Genomic DNA, 15,859 nt, shown 5'->3' with positions numbered 1-15,859 from the left:
AAATTTGGCCCATCATTGCTACATGATAAAGCCACAAATCTGGCCCATCACTGCTACACGGTAAAGCCACAAATTTGGCCCATCACTGCTACATGGTGAAGCCACAAATTTGGCCTGTCACTGCTACACGGTAAAGCCACAAATTTGGCCCATCACTGCTACATGGTGAAGCCACAAATTTGGCCTGTCACTGCTACACGATAAAGCCACAAATTTGGCCCGTCGCTGCTACATGGTAAAGCCACAAATTTGGCCCGTCACTGCTACATGGTAAAGCCACAAATTTGGCCCGTCACTGCTACATGGTAAAGCCACAAATTTGGCCCGTCACTGCTACATGGTAAAGCCACAAATTTGGCCCGTCGCTGCTACATGGTAAAGCCACAAATTTGGCCCATCGCTGCTACATGGTAAAGCCACAAATTTGGCCCGTCACTGCTACACGGTAAAGCCACAAATTTGGCCTGTCACTGCTACACGGTAAAGCCACAAATTTGGCCAGTCACTGCTACATGGTAAAGCCACAAATTTGGCCTGTCACTGCTACACGGTAAAGCCACAAATTTGGCCTGTCACTGCTACACGGTAAAGCCACAAATTTGGCCTGTCACTGCTACACGGTAAAGCCACAAATTTGGCCCGTCACTGCTACACGGTAAAGCCACAAATTTGGCCTGTCACTGCTACATGGTAAAGCCACAAATTTGGCCCGTCACTGCTACACGGTAAAGCCACAGATTTGGCCCGTCACTGCTACACGGTAAAGCCACAAATTTGGCCCGTCGCTGCTACCGGGTTAAAATGTTTCACTAATGAGTAGAGGGATTAGAAATGACCGTCTTAGCATTTTCCACATAAGTATTGGGGTTCGGGGTGGATAAGACTGACGATAAGAATGATAATAACAATAATAATAACAACCATGCAGGATCGGCCAATCAGAGGGCAGGGAAAACAACCAGCGCTTAATCCTCATTTGGGGGGAAACTAAGCCAAAAATATTTTCTGCGAGACAAAGAGACACAGACTGAAAGATTGGCAGACAAAGAAAAAACAGAAAAAAACGAATAGAAAGAGATTGACAAAGAGAACAAGGACAAAAGGAAGAGATAGACAGGAAGAAAAAAGACGAAGAGGATGAAAAAAAAGTTAGACAGAGAAAAAGAAAAAGACATACAGTGAGAGAGAGAAGGGCAAAAAAAAAGATAAAAAGAAAGACAGTGAGAGAGAAGGGCAAAAAAAAAGAGAAAAAGAAAGTTAGAGAGAGAGAGAGAGAGAGAGAGAGAGAGAGAGAGAGAGAGAGAGAAGGGCAAAAAAAGGAGAAAAAGAAAGTTAGATAAAGAGAAAGAAAGAGACAGACAGTGAGAGAGAAGGGCAAAAAAAGGAGAAAAAAAAAGTTAGAGAGAGAGAGAGAGAGAAGGGCAAAAAGAAAGACAGACAGACCAAAAAAAATACAATAAATAAATAGAAAAATACAAAAAGAAAAAAGAAAGACAAAGAAAAAAAACAAAAAGATAAAGAAAAAGACAGACAGAGCAGAATAGACAAAGGGAAACAAAAATAAAGAAAAAGACATAGAAAGGCAGAGAAGAGAAGAGAAAAAAACCTTCCCCTACCATCCCTGGACACAAGCACACCACTAGGGGAGCCACAGGAGCAGCGAGTAGCGGGCTTTTTTTTATATTATTGTTTCCTTTTTTGTGTGCCCTTGAGCTGTCTCCTTTGTTGCAAAAAAAAAAAAAATAAATAAATAAAACAGCTCAACGCCTCCGCTATAATCCACAAAAATTATACTGACAGACAGGCAGAGACGCGGCAGACATGGACGAGTGAGCCTAAGTAACAGTACCAATCCCTCGGCAATAGCATACACATTAGGGGGAGGCTCTACCAGCTCCCCGGCCTGTGACATCACCCGTTGCTCTGCTGTGTGGGGTAAGAATGTGTCCTTAGGTGCTTCTGGTCCCCACGACAACTACTCCCCAAGGCCACAAAGACATCAGGTTTTCATGAGTGTTTTAACCCAGTAGCAGCGGGGATCATGTTTCTTAATGGTCCCTCCAAGCGAGAAAAATGAAAAAAAATCATCCCTCACACAAACCATTTCATAATATATATCAAAGCATTTGTGATCAGTTTATGCATCATCTATTTTGGGGGGTTTACATCAAGGCACAAATTTGGCCCGTCGCTGCAACACGGTAAAGCCATAAATTTGGCCCGTCGCTGCAACACGGTAAAGCCATAAATTTGGCCCGTCGCTGCTACCGGGTTAACATTGGTGGTCCAGCCTCGTCAGACTATCACTGCGCCCACAGCCTCTGTTTCTTCTGAAGAGCAATATATCCAAAGACCAAAGTTGTGGCTCCCAAATATGAGGTGTGCATTATCGTGCTCTAGCAACTTGCTGCCACACTAAAGTATTAACAAATTTAAACTGAAATTCGACGGCCTGCACACCATGAACCCCTTCACTCCGGCGACACCGACGGCGGCGTCCAACGGGCGTCTGAGGGCGTCACCATTTAGTCCTCTTCTAAACCTCTTAATCCTCTTCCATTTCCTCTTAATCCTCTTCCATTTCCTCTTAATCCTCTTCCATTTCCTCTTAATCCTCTTCCATTTCCTCTTAATCCTCTTCCATTTCCTCTTAATCCTCTTCCATTTCCTCTTAATCCTCTTCCATTTCCTCTTAATCCTCTTCCATTTCCTCTTAATCCTCTTCCATTTCCTCTTAATCCTCTTCCATTTCCTCTTAATCCTCTTCCATTTCCTCTTAATCCTCTTCCATTTCCTCTTAATCCTCTTCCATTTCCTCTTAATCCTCTTAACCAATTCCTCTTAATCCTCTTCCATTTCCTCTTAATCCTCTTCCATTTTCTCATAATCCTCTTCCATTTCCTCTTAATCCTCTTCCATTTCCTCTTAATCCTCTTCCATTTCCTCTTAATCCTCTTCCATTTCCTCTTAATCCTCTTCCATTTCCTCTTAATCCTCTTCCATTTCCTCTTAATCCTCTTCCATTTCCTCTTAATCCTCTTCCATTTCCTCTTAATCCTCTTAATCCTCTTCCATTTCCTCTTAATCCTCTTCCATTTCCTCTTAATCCTCTTCCATTTCCTCTTAATCCTCTTCCATTTCCTCTTAATCCTCTTCCATTTCCTCTTAATCCTCTTCCATTTCCTCTTAATCCTCTTCCATTTCCTCTTAATCCTCTTAATCCTCTTCCATTTCCTCTTAATCCTCTTCCATTTCCTCTTAATCCTCTTCCATTTCCTCTTAATCCTCTTCCATTTCCTCTTAATCCTCTTCCATTTCCTCTTAATCCTCTTCCATTTCCTCTTAATCCTCTTAATCCTCTTCCATTTCCTCTTAATCCTCTTCCATTTCCTCTTAATCCTCTTCCATTTCCTCTTAATCCTCTTAATCCTCTTCCATTTCCTCTTAATCCTCTTCCATTTCCTCTTAATCCTCTTCCATTTCCTCTTAATCCTCTTCCATTTTCTCTTAATCCTCTTCCATTTCCTCTTAATCCTCTTCCATTTCCTCTTAATCCTCTTCCATTTCCTCTTAATCCTCTTCCATTTCTTCTTAATCCTCTTCCATTTCCTCTTAATCCTCTTAATCCTCTTCCATTTCCTCTTAATCCTCTTCCATTTCCTCTTAATCCTCTTCCATTTCCTCTTAATCCTCTTCCATTTCCTCTTAATCCTCTTCTAAACCTCTTAACAGGAAATGGAAGAGGATTAAGAGGAATTTAGAGGAGGATTGAGAGGTTTAGAAGGATTCATCCTCTTCCATTTCCTCTTAATCCTCTTCCATTTCCTCTTAATCCTCTTCCATTTCTTCTTAATCCTCTCCTAAACCTCTTAACAGGAAATGGAAGAGGATTAAGAGGAATTTAGAGGAGGATTGAGAGGTTTAGGAGAGGATTCATCCTCTTCCATTTCCTCTTAATCCTCTTCCATTTCCTCTTAATCCTCTTCCATTTCTTCTTAATCCTCTCCTAAACCTCTTAACAGGAAATGGAAGAGGATTAAGAGGAATTTACAGGAGGATTGAGAGGTTTAGGAGAGGATTAATCCTCTTCCATTTCCTCTTGACCCTTTCCATACTGTGATGCCAACGTTTCCGTCACGGATGGACAGGGTTAAAGTGATAACTATTTCCTATGTGTGGGCCTCCACATGTCATCCACAAAATCAGATAGGCCGTGACAGCAGGTTGGCAGAGCGTGGTAATGCACACCTCAGGTACCGGCGCCTCAGCTATGGTAACTTGGTAGGGCATGTGTATGCTACTGTCTTGGTCTGCTCTATCCTTGAAAAAAGTGCCAAGTACAGAAGAGCTTGTAAAGGTAGCCCCAAAATTCTGTTGTTACAAAGCAATGAAGATTTTTTTCAGTAAGATTTTTACATTTTCTTATATAGTAATACCGTAAAACTAGTGAGACATATATACACTGTTGTTGTGTGCTCAGAAAGTGACAAAGTAGGAAGGGCGTGTAAGGGAGGCCTCAATATCGTGTCATGTCAAAGCGGTGTGTGGAGAATCTGAGTCAGATTTTGAGAACATTATAATCTCATGCAAGGGCAAGTTCATTATTAATAACCATGATCACCAGAATAATGATAAATTTTGTACAATATCAACAATTGGGGAAAAAGAAAGAAGGCTGGTGAAGACAGAAGCTTTGGTGGAGGAAAGGAAAAAAAAAAGACATTAATTACACACAACAAAGACAAAGATGGCTCACTTAAAAACAGAAAAAAGAAAGACAAAAAGAAAGATAAAGAAAAAGACAAAGAGAAAAAGGGAAAACAAAACATGGAATAAAGAAAATAAACAAAAAACAAAAAAAGAAACTGCAAAGGCAAAAAAGAAAAAAAAATTACGGTAACTGAAACTCAAATTAAAAAAAGGAAAATAACGAGGAACAAAATACCCATGAAATAAAATAAATAATAATAATAATAATAATAATAATAATAATAATAATAATAATAATAATAGCCATGCAAGCAAACATAAACAAGCCACATGAAAAAAAAACAAAAAAAAAAAACATGCGAGAGAGAGTAAGCGAGCAAGCGAGAGAGACAGAGCGAGCGAGCGAGAGAGAAAGAGAGACAGAGTAAACAAACAAACAAGCAAACAAGCAAGCAAGCAAACACAAACAACAAACCCAACAAAGTAGAAGAAGAGGAGGAGGAAGAAGAAGGAAGAGGAGGAAGAGGAAGAGGAGGAGGAAGAAGAGGAGGAGGAAACAAGTCTACCTTATCTGTGTGCTGCCATAAGATTGCACGGGGGTGGTGGTGGTGGTGGTGGTAGTGGTGGTGGAGGAGGAGGTGGTGGTGGTGGTGGTGGTGAAGGGGTGGTGGTGGTGGTTGTGATGGTGGTGGTGGTGGTGGCTCGGTGGCTGACCTCTCACTGGGTATGTGACACCATCCCCTAGACTGAAGAGAGAGAGAGAGAGAGAGAGAGAGAGAGAGAGAGAGAGAGAGAGAGAGAGAGAGAGAGAGAGAGAGAGAGAGAGAGAGAGAGAGAGAGAGAGAGAGAGAGAGAGAGAGAGAGACAGAAAAGAGAGAGAGAGAGAGAGAGAGAGAGAGAGAGAGAGAGAGAGAGAGAGAGAGAGAGAGAGAGAGAGAGAGAGAGAGAGAGAGAGAGAGAGAGAGAGAGAGAGAGAGAGAGAGAGAGAGAGAGAAGAGAAGAGAGAGGAGAAAGAAGAAGAGAAAGAAAGACAGAAAGAGAGAGAGAGAGAGAGAGAGAGAGAGAGAGAGAGAGAGAGAGAGAGAGAGAGAGAGAGAGAGAGAGAGAGAGAGAGAGAGAGAGAGAGAGAGAGAGAGAGAGAGAGAGAGAGAGAGAGAGAGAGAGAGAGAGAGAGAGAGAGAGAGATATACAGAAAGACAGAAAGAGAGAGAGAGAGAGAGAGAGAGAGAGAGAGAGAGAGAGAGAGAGAGAGAGAGAGAGAGAGAGAGAGAGAGAGAGAGAGAGAGAGAGAGAGAGAGAGAGAGAGAGAGAGAGAGAGAGAGAGAGAGAGAGAGAGAGAGAGAGAGAGAGAGAAAAAACATGGGATAGAGAGAGAGATAGTGTGAATGAAAAAAGGAAGGAGGGAGAAACAGAAAGAGAGAGAGAGAGAGAGAGAGAGAGAGAGAGAGAGAGAGAGAGAGAGAGAGAGAGAGAGAGAGAGAGAGAGAGAGAGAGAGAGAGAGAGAGAGAGAGAGAGAGAGAGAGAGAGAGAGAGAGAGAGAGAGAGAGAGAGAGAGAGAGAGAGAGAGAGAGAGAGAGAAAATGAAGAAAAAAAGAAAGAAAGAAGGAAGAAAGAAATACCAAATAAGGAGACAGAAAAAGAGAAAGAAAGGAATATTGAAGATAGATAGATAAAGATAGATAGATAGATAGAGATAGAGATAGAGAGAGAGAGAGAGAGAGAGAGAGAGAGAGAGAGAGAGAGAGAGAGAGAGAGAGAACGGTGTTTAAAATCCAGCCTCTACAGGGGGGTAGGGGACACACACTACACAACCATCCCAGAACACCATCGTCTAGCAGCCATCAACACAACAGACACACCACCGACACCCAGACCCAGGATAACAATAATAATAATAATAATAATAATAATAATAATAATAATAGTAGTAGTAGTAGTAGTAGTAGTAGTAGTAACAGAAAAAATAATAGAAATAACAGTAATAATAATAATAATAATAACTAAGATCAATAATGACAGTAAAATAATAACAATAATAATAATAACAATAATAATATAAATAGATCAGAAACATCATTATAATTTTGATCTCCTTACTATTTAGGGACAATTTTGGCTGATACATATACATAAATAAAAATGTATATACATATCTACACATGGATACATATATAGAAATAATTTTGCGTTGAGTAATTTGACAATCTAAGGAAAGGCTTCATGAATATATGTTTCTGTTTTTTGGTTCAATGTTTCCCTCTGCAGACAATACTCAAAGAGAAGGAAAAAAGAGAGAGACAAAGAGAAGCCTGATTACATTCATGGTAGCTACTCTTCTTGATGCTATTTAAATAACATGGATATAATTTGTTTGTCTGTTTGTTTATAAGAGAGAAACAAAAGGAAAAACAACCAGCATAGCAAGAAAACTGTTGTCCTCTTTGTTAACCCTTAAAGCGCGGGTGTCAACAATAGCCAATAAGGCATTTTTTGACTTAGCGCGCCGTCAAATTTACTTTGTTTATGCTGAAGTAGGGTAAGCATGTCCTTTTCCTTCAAACAATACCCAACCATGCTCTCTTGACTAATTATTGGTCAACACCCATCAAGGGCATCAAGAAGGCCCGGAAGTTAAGTTTTTGGGGGTGTGGTTAACATAAACTGTATAAAAGTTAAGCTTTCTATTACTGAATCATAGAAGGGAAGTCCACTCAGGGTGGAAAACTGTCTATAAAAATGTGTTTTCAGTGACCCTAATTCAATATTCTGTACTCGCTCTACCAAAGGTCATACAGTCTTCAACTTAACATAAAAAAACAAACCCAGTAGCAGCGGGGATCATGTTTTTTAATGGTCCTCCAAGCGAGAAAAATGAGAAAAAATCATCACTCACACAAACCATTTCATAATATATATCAAAGCATTTGTGATCACATTATGTATCATCTATTTTTGGGGGGTTTATATCATGGCACAAATTCGGCCCGTCGCTGCTACCGGGTTAAGAGTATGTACTTTACAATAATAAATCATTCAGTCACGTGAGTTAAGTAGGAGTGAGGGTATGCAAGGCTGAAGTGAGGTATGTTTTTGCCTGAATATGCCCCGCGTTGGAGGACAGGCACAGCAAAATAAGCCCGCGCTTTAAGGGTTAATGTGTTGTGCCTCAGCTAATTTGTCCAAAATAGTTTTTTTTAAAATATGAATACTGTTTGAAAGGGCATGGATGAATAGGCAGAAAACATAGAGAAAAACACCCTAAGGAACACCCTATGCAGCAATCAAAATGTGTGTGTGTGTGTGTGTGTGTGTGTGTGTGTGTGTGTAATTCACCTCTTGGTCTGCTGCGGGTCTCTCTCGAGACAGCCAGCTGTTCCCCTACGGAAGAGCACAGAGCGTATGGTCTTCCTACTCACTGCTAGGTGGACAGGGCTACACATGAAAGAAGATAAACCCAACTTATCTGTCCTTCTGGTTGTGAGCCAGACACTCTACCCCTGAGCTACCGTGTGTGTGTGTGTGTGTGTGTGTGCCTCATTTTGCAGACCACAGTATTACCTTAGTGTTTGGAATGGTGTGTATGACTAGCCAAAAAACACAAAGAAAACACCCTATGGAACACTTTACTTAACAATAATAATGTGTGTGTGTGTGGGTCTCGTTTTGCAGACCACAGAATTACTTTACTGTTTGGAATGGTGTGTATGACTAGCCAAAAAACACACAAAGAAAACACCCTATGGAACACTTTACTTAACAATAATAATGTGTGTGTGTGTGAGCCTTGTTTTGCAGACCACAGAATTATCTTAGTGCCCCCTCTCAGCCTCACAGCACTGGCACGTGAGCCTGGCGAGAGTGGACACTTGGGGAGGGGACGAACAGGTGGGGAGGGCATGGGGAGGTGAGGGGAAGGGACAGGTAGAGAACGAGAGAGAGCGAGAGTGAGAGAGACTATGGGAATGTTAAAGGGAGAGGTGTGAGGGAGGGGAAGTGAGGGAGGAGGGATTGGAGGAGGGGAGGGAGAGAGAGAGAGAGAGAGGGAGGGAGGGATTGGAGAAAGGAATGGAAGGAGGGAGAGGGAGGGAGGGAGGAGGAAGGGGTGACCACACAATATAAAAAGGGAAGGTGGCATTGGAGGAAGGCGGGGAGAGAGAGACAGAGAGCGAGAGGGAGGGAGGGATTGGACAAAGGAATGTAAGGTGGTAGAGGGAGGGGGGGAGGAGTAAGGGGTGACCACACAATATACAGAGAGGGAAAAAGGGATTGGAGGAAGGGAGGGAGAGAGAGACAGAGAGAGGGAGGGATTGGAGAAAGGAAGGGAGGGATGGGAGGGAGACAGAGAGAGGGAGGGAGGGAGGGATTGGAGAAAGGAATGGAGGGAGAGAGGGAGGGAGGGAGGGATTGGAGAAAGGAATGGAGGGAGAGAGGGAGGGAGGGAGGGATTGGAGAAAGGAATGGGGAGAGAGAGAGGGAGGGATGGGAGGGGGACTCAGTAACACACACACACACACACACACACACACACACACACACACACACATGAAACAAAGACTAAAAAAATTAAAACAACATCAGAAAAAACACTTAAGCACATTCACATGACATAAAATACAAACAGCAACTACTACTACTACTACTACTACTACTACTATCCTGGTCTTTACTACACATCTACTCTACTTGTTTTCTCTACTCACACATGGAACAGACATTAGCAGAAGCAAGATAAAATAACAGATACGTAGAGAAAGTATAACAAAACATCTAGTTACACACACACACACACACACACACACACACAAAAGCGACATGTTCACGATAAAGCCGACTGGTTGCAAGGCTCCAAGGTTGTCAGTACAGTCTGTGAGTTAGGTTGTTATAAGATGGAAAGTGCATTCTGTGTAGCTGTTGGCTGGGTTAGAGTTGGTGGGCCATGTGTGAGTGCAGCGGTCGTCTTGGCTGCTGTTGTTAGTGGTCTCGTCTGTTTATGCTCCACAAACAGCTGGCCTAGGAAAGCAAGCATGGTTGGGCCCAGCACTGAGCATGGGTGGGTTCCTGTGCCGGGTAAGCCTTGGTCCTCGTGTGTGGAGGCTTTGGGGCGGGGCCTGGTGTGCAGTGTGCAGTGGTGGTGGGTGTGCAGGGCCTGGCACCACTGTTTCACCACCCATGTGCCTCCTGACTTACCACACTCAGCAAAGTGCTCAGCTTTTGTTACATGCCTAAAACAGCTTCTTCTGCCACACAGAAGTAAATGAGATGCACGGTGACCACAGCTAATCCTGAATGCTTCCAAGCCACATCTGAGGGTCAGGCAGGTTATTGCCCGCCAGGTAAGCCTCTCATACACCCACAGCATTGCTTACTAACATCAGGTAAAAAGTTATGTCAAGTTTGCAGCACTCAAGGACAGTCATCCCTCAAATAGTATGGTTCTCAATAGTTCAGTTTCAGTTTTATGTGGATTTTCACAGAAGATTTATTTAGGATTTTTAAATTTCCCGACGAGCAGGAAATTTAAAAATCCTAAAAAGATCTTCTGTGACAATCCGTATAAACTGAAACTGAACTATTGGAAGCCGTACTATTTGAGGGACAACTGTACTTTGAAATGCATGTTATCATTGTCTTTCCAGTAGTTCACACACAAGGAAAATCACAAAATACAAATCTGCAGTGTGTGACGACGGACTGTCCTGACAACCTGCTCCCTTTGCAGGTGACGGCTGACAAAGAAACGTGACCTGTGTGTTGCCTGTGTGCTGCTGGTGTAGGAGGTTTGTTCAAGAAGTATCCCACCTTTGGCTGAGTAAAAAGACTTATTCATCCGGTGGTCTGGAACCTTAACTTAGGAATGGCACATGCTGCTCATAGTGGCCTGGACACTGTTGGAAGCATCACTGGAACACATTTTGGGGAACAGGGCACAGCTGGGCCGTCGCGTTTCATGTGTCTTTTTGTGACAAAGTGGGTTCCTGTATGGCAAAAGTTTAGACTTGGTCAATGACCTCGCCATTTTGGGTTGTTGAGAGCCTACCAGAACGTGAGTCACTCTTCACTGACGTGCGGCCATCTTTGAGCCAGTTCTACCCCTCCTTGCATTGTGTGGTGCCCAAGGCATCGTCGCCAAACGTACAGCAAACTTTCTGAATCTTTTAACCTGGGTATTGCCAAGCCTCTGGCAAAATTTGATGCAATCCTGCTGCTCAAATCACTCTTTTATTCTGCAGAAAATGAAAATCTAATGAGTACTGAGTACAACCCTCTCACAGGCAGGCTGCCAGCGACTCACGCTCTAGGTGTCCAGGAAAAAATTTATGCATTCACATGAAGGTACTTTTTTTAATTATTATTATTATTATTTTTTTTTTTACGTCTATGCCTATAGCACCGGTAGGCTTGCTTGAGGGGCCTGGATGGTAGTCTGCCCCAGCCCGTCATGGCACAGGCAAGTGTTTATAGTGGCGCCATCTTCTCTTCCTACACCAGTACACCTCCCCACCGGAGGACACTTCCCATACTTCAATTGTTTCCGCAGGATAAACAAAGGCCGGATACTTTTTGAACAGACCTCGTACTGCCATCAACCCAGACACTTACAAACACACCTCACGGAAACACCCAACACATGACAGGTTAAGCCAAGTGGTGTAAGGCACACTCAGACAAACACATCATTAACTTGAGAGGACATTTTAAAGATATGAATAACAAAAAATTCATATTGGATTTACACAAACACACACACACACACACACACATACAGGGGGAGGGAGGGGATTATTTACATAAAATACGAACATACACGTAAGGGCAGGAATTATGCACATAAACCAATGCAGCAGCGAGGCGCGGAACACTTGGTTATACGTAAGCTGAACACACGAGAGAGAGAGAGAGAGAGAGAGAGAGAGAGAGAGAGAGAGAGAGAGAGAGAGAGAGAGAGAGAGAGAGAGAGAGAGAGAGAGAGAGAATGAATTTAACCCTTTGAACTTACACCACCACCACCATCAATGCTTAAATATAGACCTACTACTACCACTACTACTACTACTACTACCACTGGTGCTACTACTACTACAAGTGCGGTCATTCATAACAACCACATGCAGCAATAATCAGGAATAAAGAAAATGAGATATGACACACACACACACACACACACACACACACACACACACACACACAGAAAAAAAGAATGAAAGGATATACAGTAAAAAACATAACATACATACATACACACACACACACACACACACACCAGCACACCAACCCAACCCAACCTAACCACACACACACACCAATTACCCCCCCCCCCCTCCCCTCTCCCCGCACCGTCCCCTTCCCCCCCACACATACCTGGTAGCAACGGGCAGGAACCATTTGGCGCGGTCCTCCCCGAACACCTCCACGAAGTTGTTGTACGCGCCCAGACTGAACCCGTCCTTGTCCTGCACCCAAGAGTGGTTCAGCCGGAAGATCGGACCCCGAAATGACTCTGTGGATGGGTGGAGTGGAGGAGGCGGGAATGGACGGACGGAGGAAGGGAGAGAGGGAGGGAGAGAGGGAGCAGGGAGAGAGGGAGCAAGGGAGAGAGTGAGGGAGGGAGGGAGGGAGGGAGGGAGAGTGGGCATACATGGTTATATTGGTTAGGTCAGGTCAGTCTAGGGCAGTGGTTCTCAACTGGTGGTGACTTTTTGGGTGGTCCACAGGATGTCAATAGTATTCGGTAATAAACTGGAAAATGAATGTACTTAATTGACCATTCATTTTATTATATTATTAATGTTTAAGAAATGTATTGGCAACCTTTAAGTTGTAGCTGCTAAGTAGCACTTCAAGTCACTTTCAGTTTCTAAATTTAATCTATTATAAAACGAATATCCGTGATTTCCTGTACGAGGAGTAGCGAGCCATCGCGCTGATTCCTTCCAGCTGCCGCGCGGCCACATAATGTTATCACACTGCCGTGAAGTGCTGGAGCTGGCAGCCAGCGAGATGCTGAGCTGACTGGTTGCATTACTCGTCCTGTGTCCTAACACTGAAAAGCTTGGCCGTGAGAAGAGAGTCCAAGTCTGCTTGCAAGGAAAATAATTCATCAAGTCAGGAGGGACAGCGTTGATTACTTGTATACGCCTCCATAACTTAAAAATCATTTTTGTTATAAATAAATTTTGTGTCAAATTGATAGATACGTACACATAAATTTCCAGGAAATTATGTTTGTAAGAAATATATTTCAGATTAAAATGTTAGCTGGCCATTATTTTGTATCATTTCTTGAAATTGTTTTGAAGAAATGTTTCAAACTGAGAACACGGTCCACGACACATCTTTTATTGGGCTGGTGGCCCGTGGCCTGAGACGAGTAGAGAACCACTGCTCCAGGGCAGGGCCAGGCACACGTCACCCCATTACCTTTATCATTATTTCTTACAGCAAAGGAAGGGGCAGAGAAAATAACAATGAGGGCAATAAATAAAAAGAATAAGAATAAAAGGGCAAAAATAATAATAATGAGAAATACAAAAGCCCACTAATTACTGACGCTGTAAAGAAGAGTTTAGAAGAGTGGCCAAAAGGGAGGTCAATTTCAGGAGGAGGCGCCTGGATACTCCCCCTGCTTGATGTTAACATGTTGACTGCGGATTTCCTACCAGAAGAAGACATCACCAAGCTACAGGAGTGGAACAAAAAGTGGCTGCTACAACTCAACCAAGAAAAATATTAAGTCCAGGGGAGGAAACAAGCATACTCACTAACCACGAACTAACATAACTACGCACTATTGATTTAGCGACCGATGTCAGCGTCAGATTCACGAAGCAGACCTTAGATGGTAGTTAGAGGCGCGCTAAGTCAACGAGGCCGCTGATTGGTTGATGACGTCATTGGCCTTGCAGCGAATCACAAGCACGTTTACAGAACCGTCAGAACTGTACTAAATCGTTATCTAGGAATTTGTTTTGTTGTTTGCTGCACATTTACGTCAAGGTAACTTTCTCCCTTCTATTCTTCTTTCATTCTTTATCCTTTTTCCTCCACTGGTCTCGTCTCCTTCCTCCCTTCTCTCCTTGCTTTCTATCCATTGTTTTCCCTTTTACTTTCTCATTTTCTTCCCTTCCTTTCCTTTCCTCCCTTCCATGTTTATTTTCCTCTAACTTTTCTTCCTTTCCTTTCCTCCCTTCCATGTTTCTTCTCCTTTCCTCTTTTCTTTCCTTCCTTTCCTTTCCTCACTTCTATCTTTTCCTTCTCCTGTCTTTCCTTCCTTTCCTTTCCTTTCCTCCCTTACATCCTCCAGCTTTTCTTCCTTTCCTTTCTTTTCTTTCTTTCCTTTCTCTTTCTTCTTCCTTTCCACTGTTCCCTTTCCTTCCTTCTATCCTTCCCTTTCCTTCCTTCTATCTTTTCATTCTCCTTTCTTTTTCCTTTCCTCTTTTCTTTTCATTCCTGCCCTTCCATCTTTCTTTTCCTCCATGTTTTCTTCCTTTCCCCTCTTCATTCCTTCCTTCCTTTCCTTTCTTTCCTTCTATCTTTTCATTCCCCTTTCCTCTGTTCTTTCCTTCCCTTCTTTCTTTTCATTCTCCTTCCCTTCCTTCCCTTCCTTTCCTTCTATCTTTTCATTCCCCTTTCCTCTTTTCTTTCCTTCCCTTCTTTCTTTTCATTCTCCTTCCCTTCCTTCCTTTCCTTTCCTTCCTTCTATCTTTTCATTCCCCTTTCCTCTTTTCTTTCCTTCCCTTCTTTCTTTTCATTCTCCTTCCCTTCCTTCCTTCCCTTCCTTTCCTTTCCTTCCTTCTATCTTTTCATTCCCCTTTCCTCTTTTCTTTCCTTCCTTTCCTTTCCTTTCCTTCTCCTTTCCTTCCCTTCTTTCTTTTCATTCTCCTTCCCTTCCTTCCTTCCTTTCCTTTCCTTCCTTCTATCTTTTCATTCCCCTTTCCTCTTTTCTTTCCTTCCCTTCTTTCTTTTCATTCTCCTTCCCTTCCTTCCTTCCTTCTATCTTTTCATTCCCCTTTCCTCTGTTCTTTCCTTCCCTTCTTTCTTTTCATTCTCCTTCCCTTCCTTTCCTTTCCTTCCTCCTTTCCTTCCTTCCTTCTTTTCATTCCCTTTCCTTCCCTTTTCTTTTCTTTCCTTCCTTCTTTCCTTCCTTCCGTCCTTCCTTTCCTTCCTTCCTTCCCTTTCCTTTCCTTTCCTTCCCTTCTTTCTTTTCATTCTCCTTCCCTTCCTTCCTTTCCTTTCCTTTCCTTTCCTTTCCTTCCTTCTATCTTTTCATTCCCCTTTCCTCCCTACAATCCTTCCCTTCCCTACCTTCTATATTCTCAATCTCCTTCCCTCCCTCCCTCCCTCCGAGCTACTCACCCAGTGTGGACCTGTTCTTGAGGACGAGGAAGACGTGGTAGCCGAACAGGGAGACCAGGCTGATGGCGAACATGATGGACACAAAGAACACGAAGAGAATGTGGAACTTCCCCTCGGTACCAAGCTGGTTCTGCGGAGGGGAAGGGACGGGGTAATGAGATGGAGGCTGTGGAGAGGTGGAGAGATGGAAGAGGGAGAGAAGAGGAGTGGTTTAAGGAGGGAAGGAGGGATAGGGGCGGGTGATAACAGGAAGGATGAATATTGGAGTAAGGAAGATAGGGATGATTGGATGAAAGGGGACAAAGAAAATGATTAAAAGAAGAATGGAAGGGAAGGAAGAGAGGAAGAATAAAAAGGAAGGGAGAGCAGAAAGGAAGGAAGAAAGGGAAGGAAAGAAAAGAATGAAAGTAAAGGGAAGGAAAGGAAGGAAGGAAGGACAGAAGGAAAGGAAAAGGAAGGAAAAGAAAGGAAAGGAAGCATAGAAAGAAGAGGGGAAGGAGGGAGGAAGAGAGGGAGGGAAGGAGGGATAGGAGGAGAGATAACAGGAAGGAATAGGAGACAAGGGAAAGGATAAAGATGGGAGAAAGGGATGAAGGGATGAAAGGGGAAAAAGAAAATGGATTAAAAGAAGAAGGGAAGGGATGGAAGAGAGGAAGAATAAAAAGGAAGGGAGAGGGAAGGAAAGGAAGGAAGGAAGGACAGAAGGAAAGAAAAAGGAAGGAAAAGAAAGGAAAGGAAGCATAGAGAGAAGAGGGGAAGGAAGGAGGAAAGTCAGGAAGGAAGGAAGGAAAGAAA

General features: G+C 43.1%; 1 protein-coding gene across 9 annotated transcripts in view; it reads right to left on the bottom strand.

Moving 5' to 3' along the window:
* Nucleotides 1-15,859, bottom strand: part of LOC126984693 (palmitoyltransferase ZDHHC20-B-like) — a 40,342-nt gene that overhangs the window by 15,112 nt on the left and 9,371 nt on the right. For 7 of the 9 annotated variants that reach the window (XR_007737461.1, XR_007737460.1, XR_007737462.1 and 4 more), the window contains exons 8-10: nt 15,065-15,230; nt 12,071-12,209; nt 5,277-5,456 (exon numbers count right to left, since the gene is read on the bottom strand). Coding sequence is in view for 3 of the 9 variants with exons in the window: in XM_050838586.1 (XP_050694543.1) it covers nt 5,277-5,456; nt 12,071-12,209; nt 15,065-15,230 (485 nt within the window). In the remaining 6 variants the exon portion in view is untranslated. The remainder of the gene's footprint in view (nt 1-5,276; nt 5,457-12,070; nt 12,210-15,064; nt 15,231-15,859) is intronic. The other 2 variants (XM_050838587.1, XM_050838588.1) reach the window with 2 other exon arrangements.

This window comes from Eriocheir sinensis, chromosome 57 (assembly GCF_024679095.1).
Source record: "Eriocheir sinensis breed Jianghai 21 chromosome 57, ASM2467909v1, whole genome shotgun sequence".
NCBI lineage: Eukaryota > Metazoa > Arthropoda > Malacostraca > Decapoda > Varunidae > Eriocheir > Eriocheir sinensis.
This window is presented reverse-complemented; position numbering and strand designations above follow the sequence as displayed.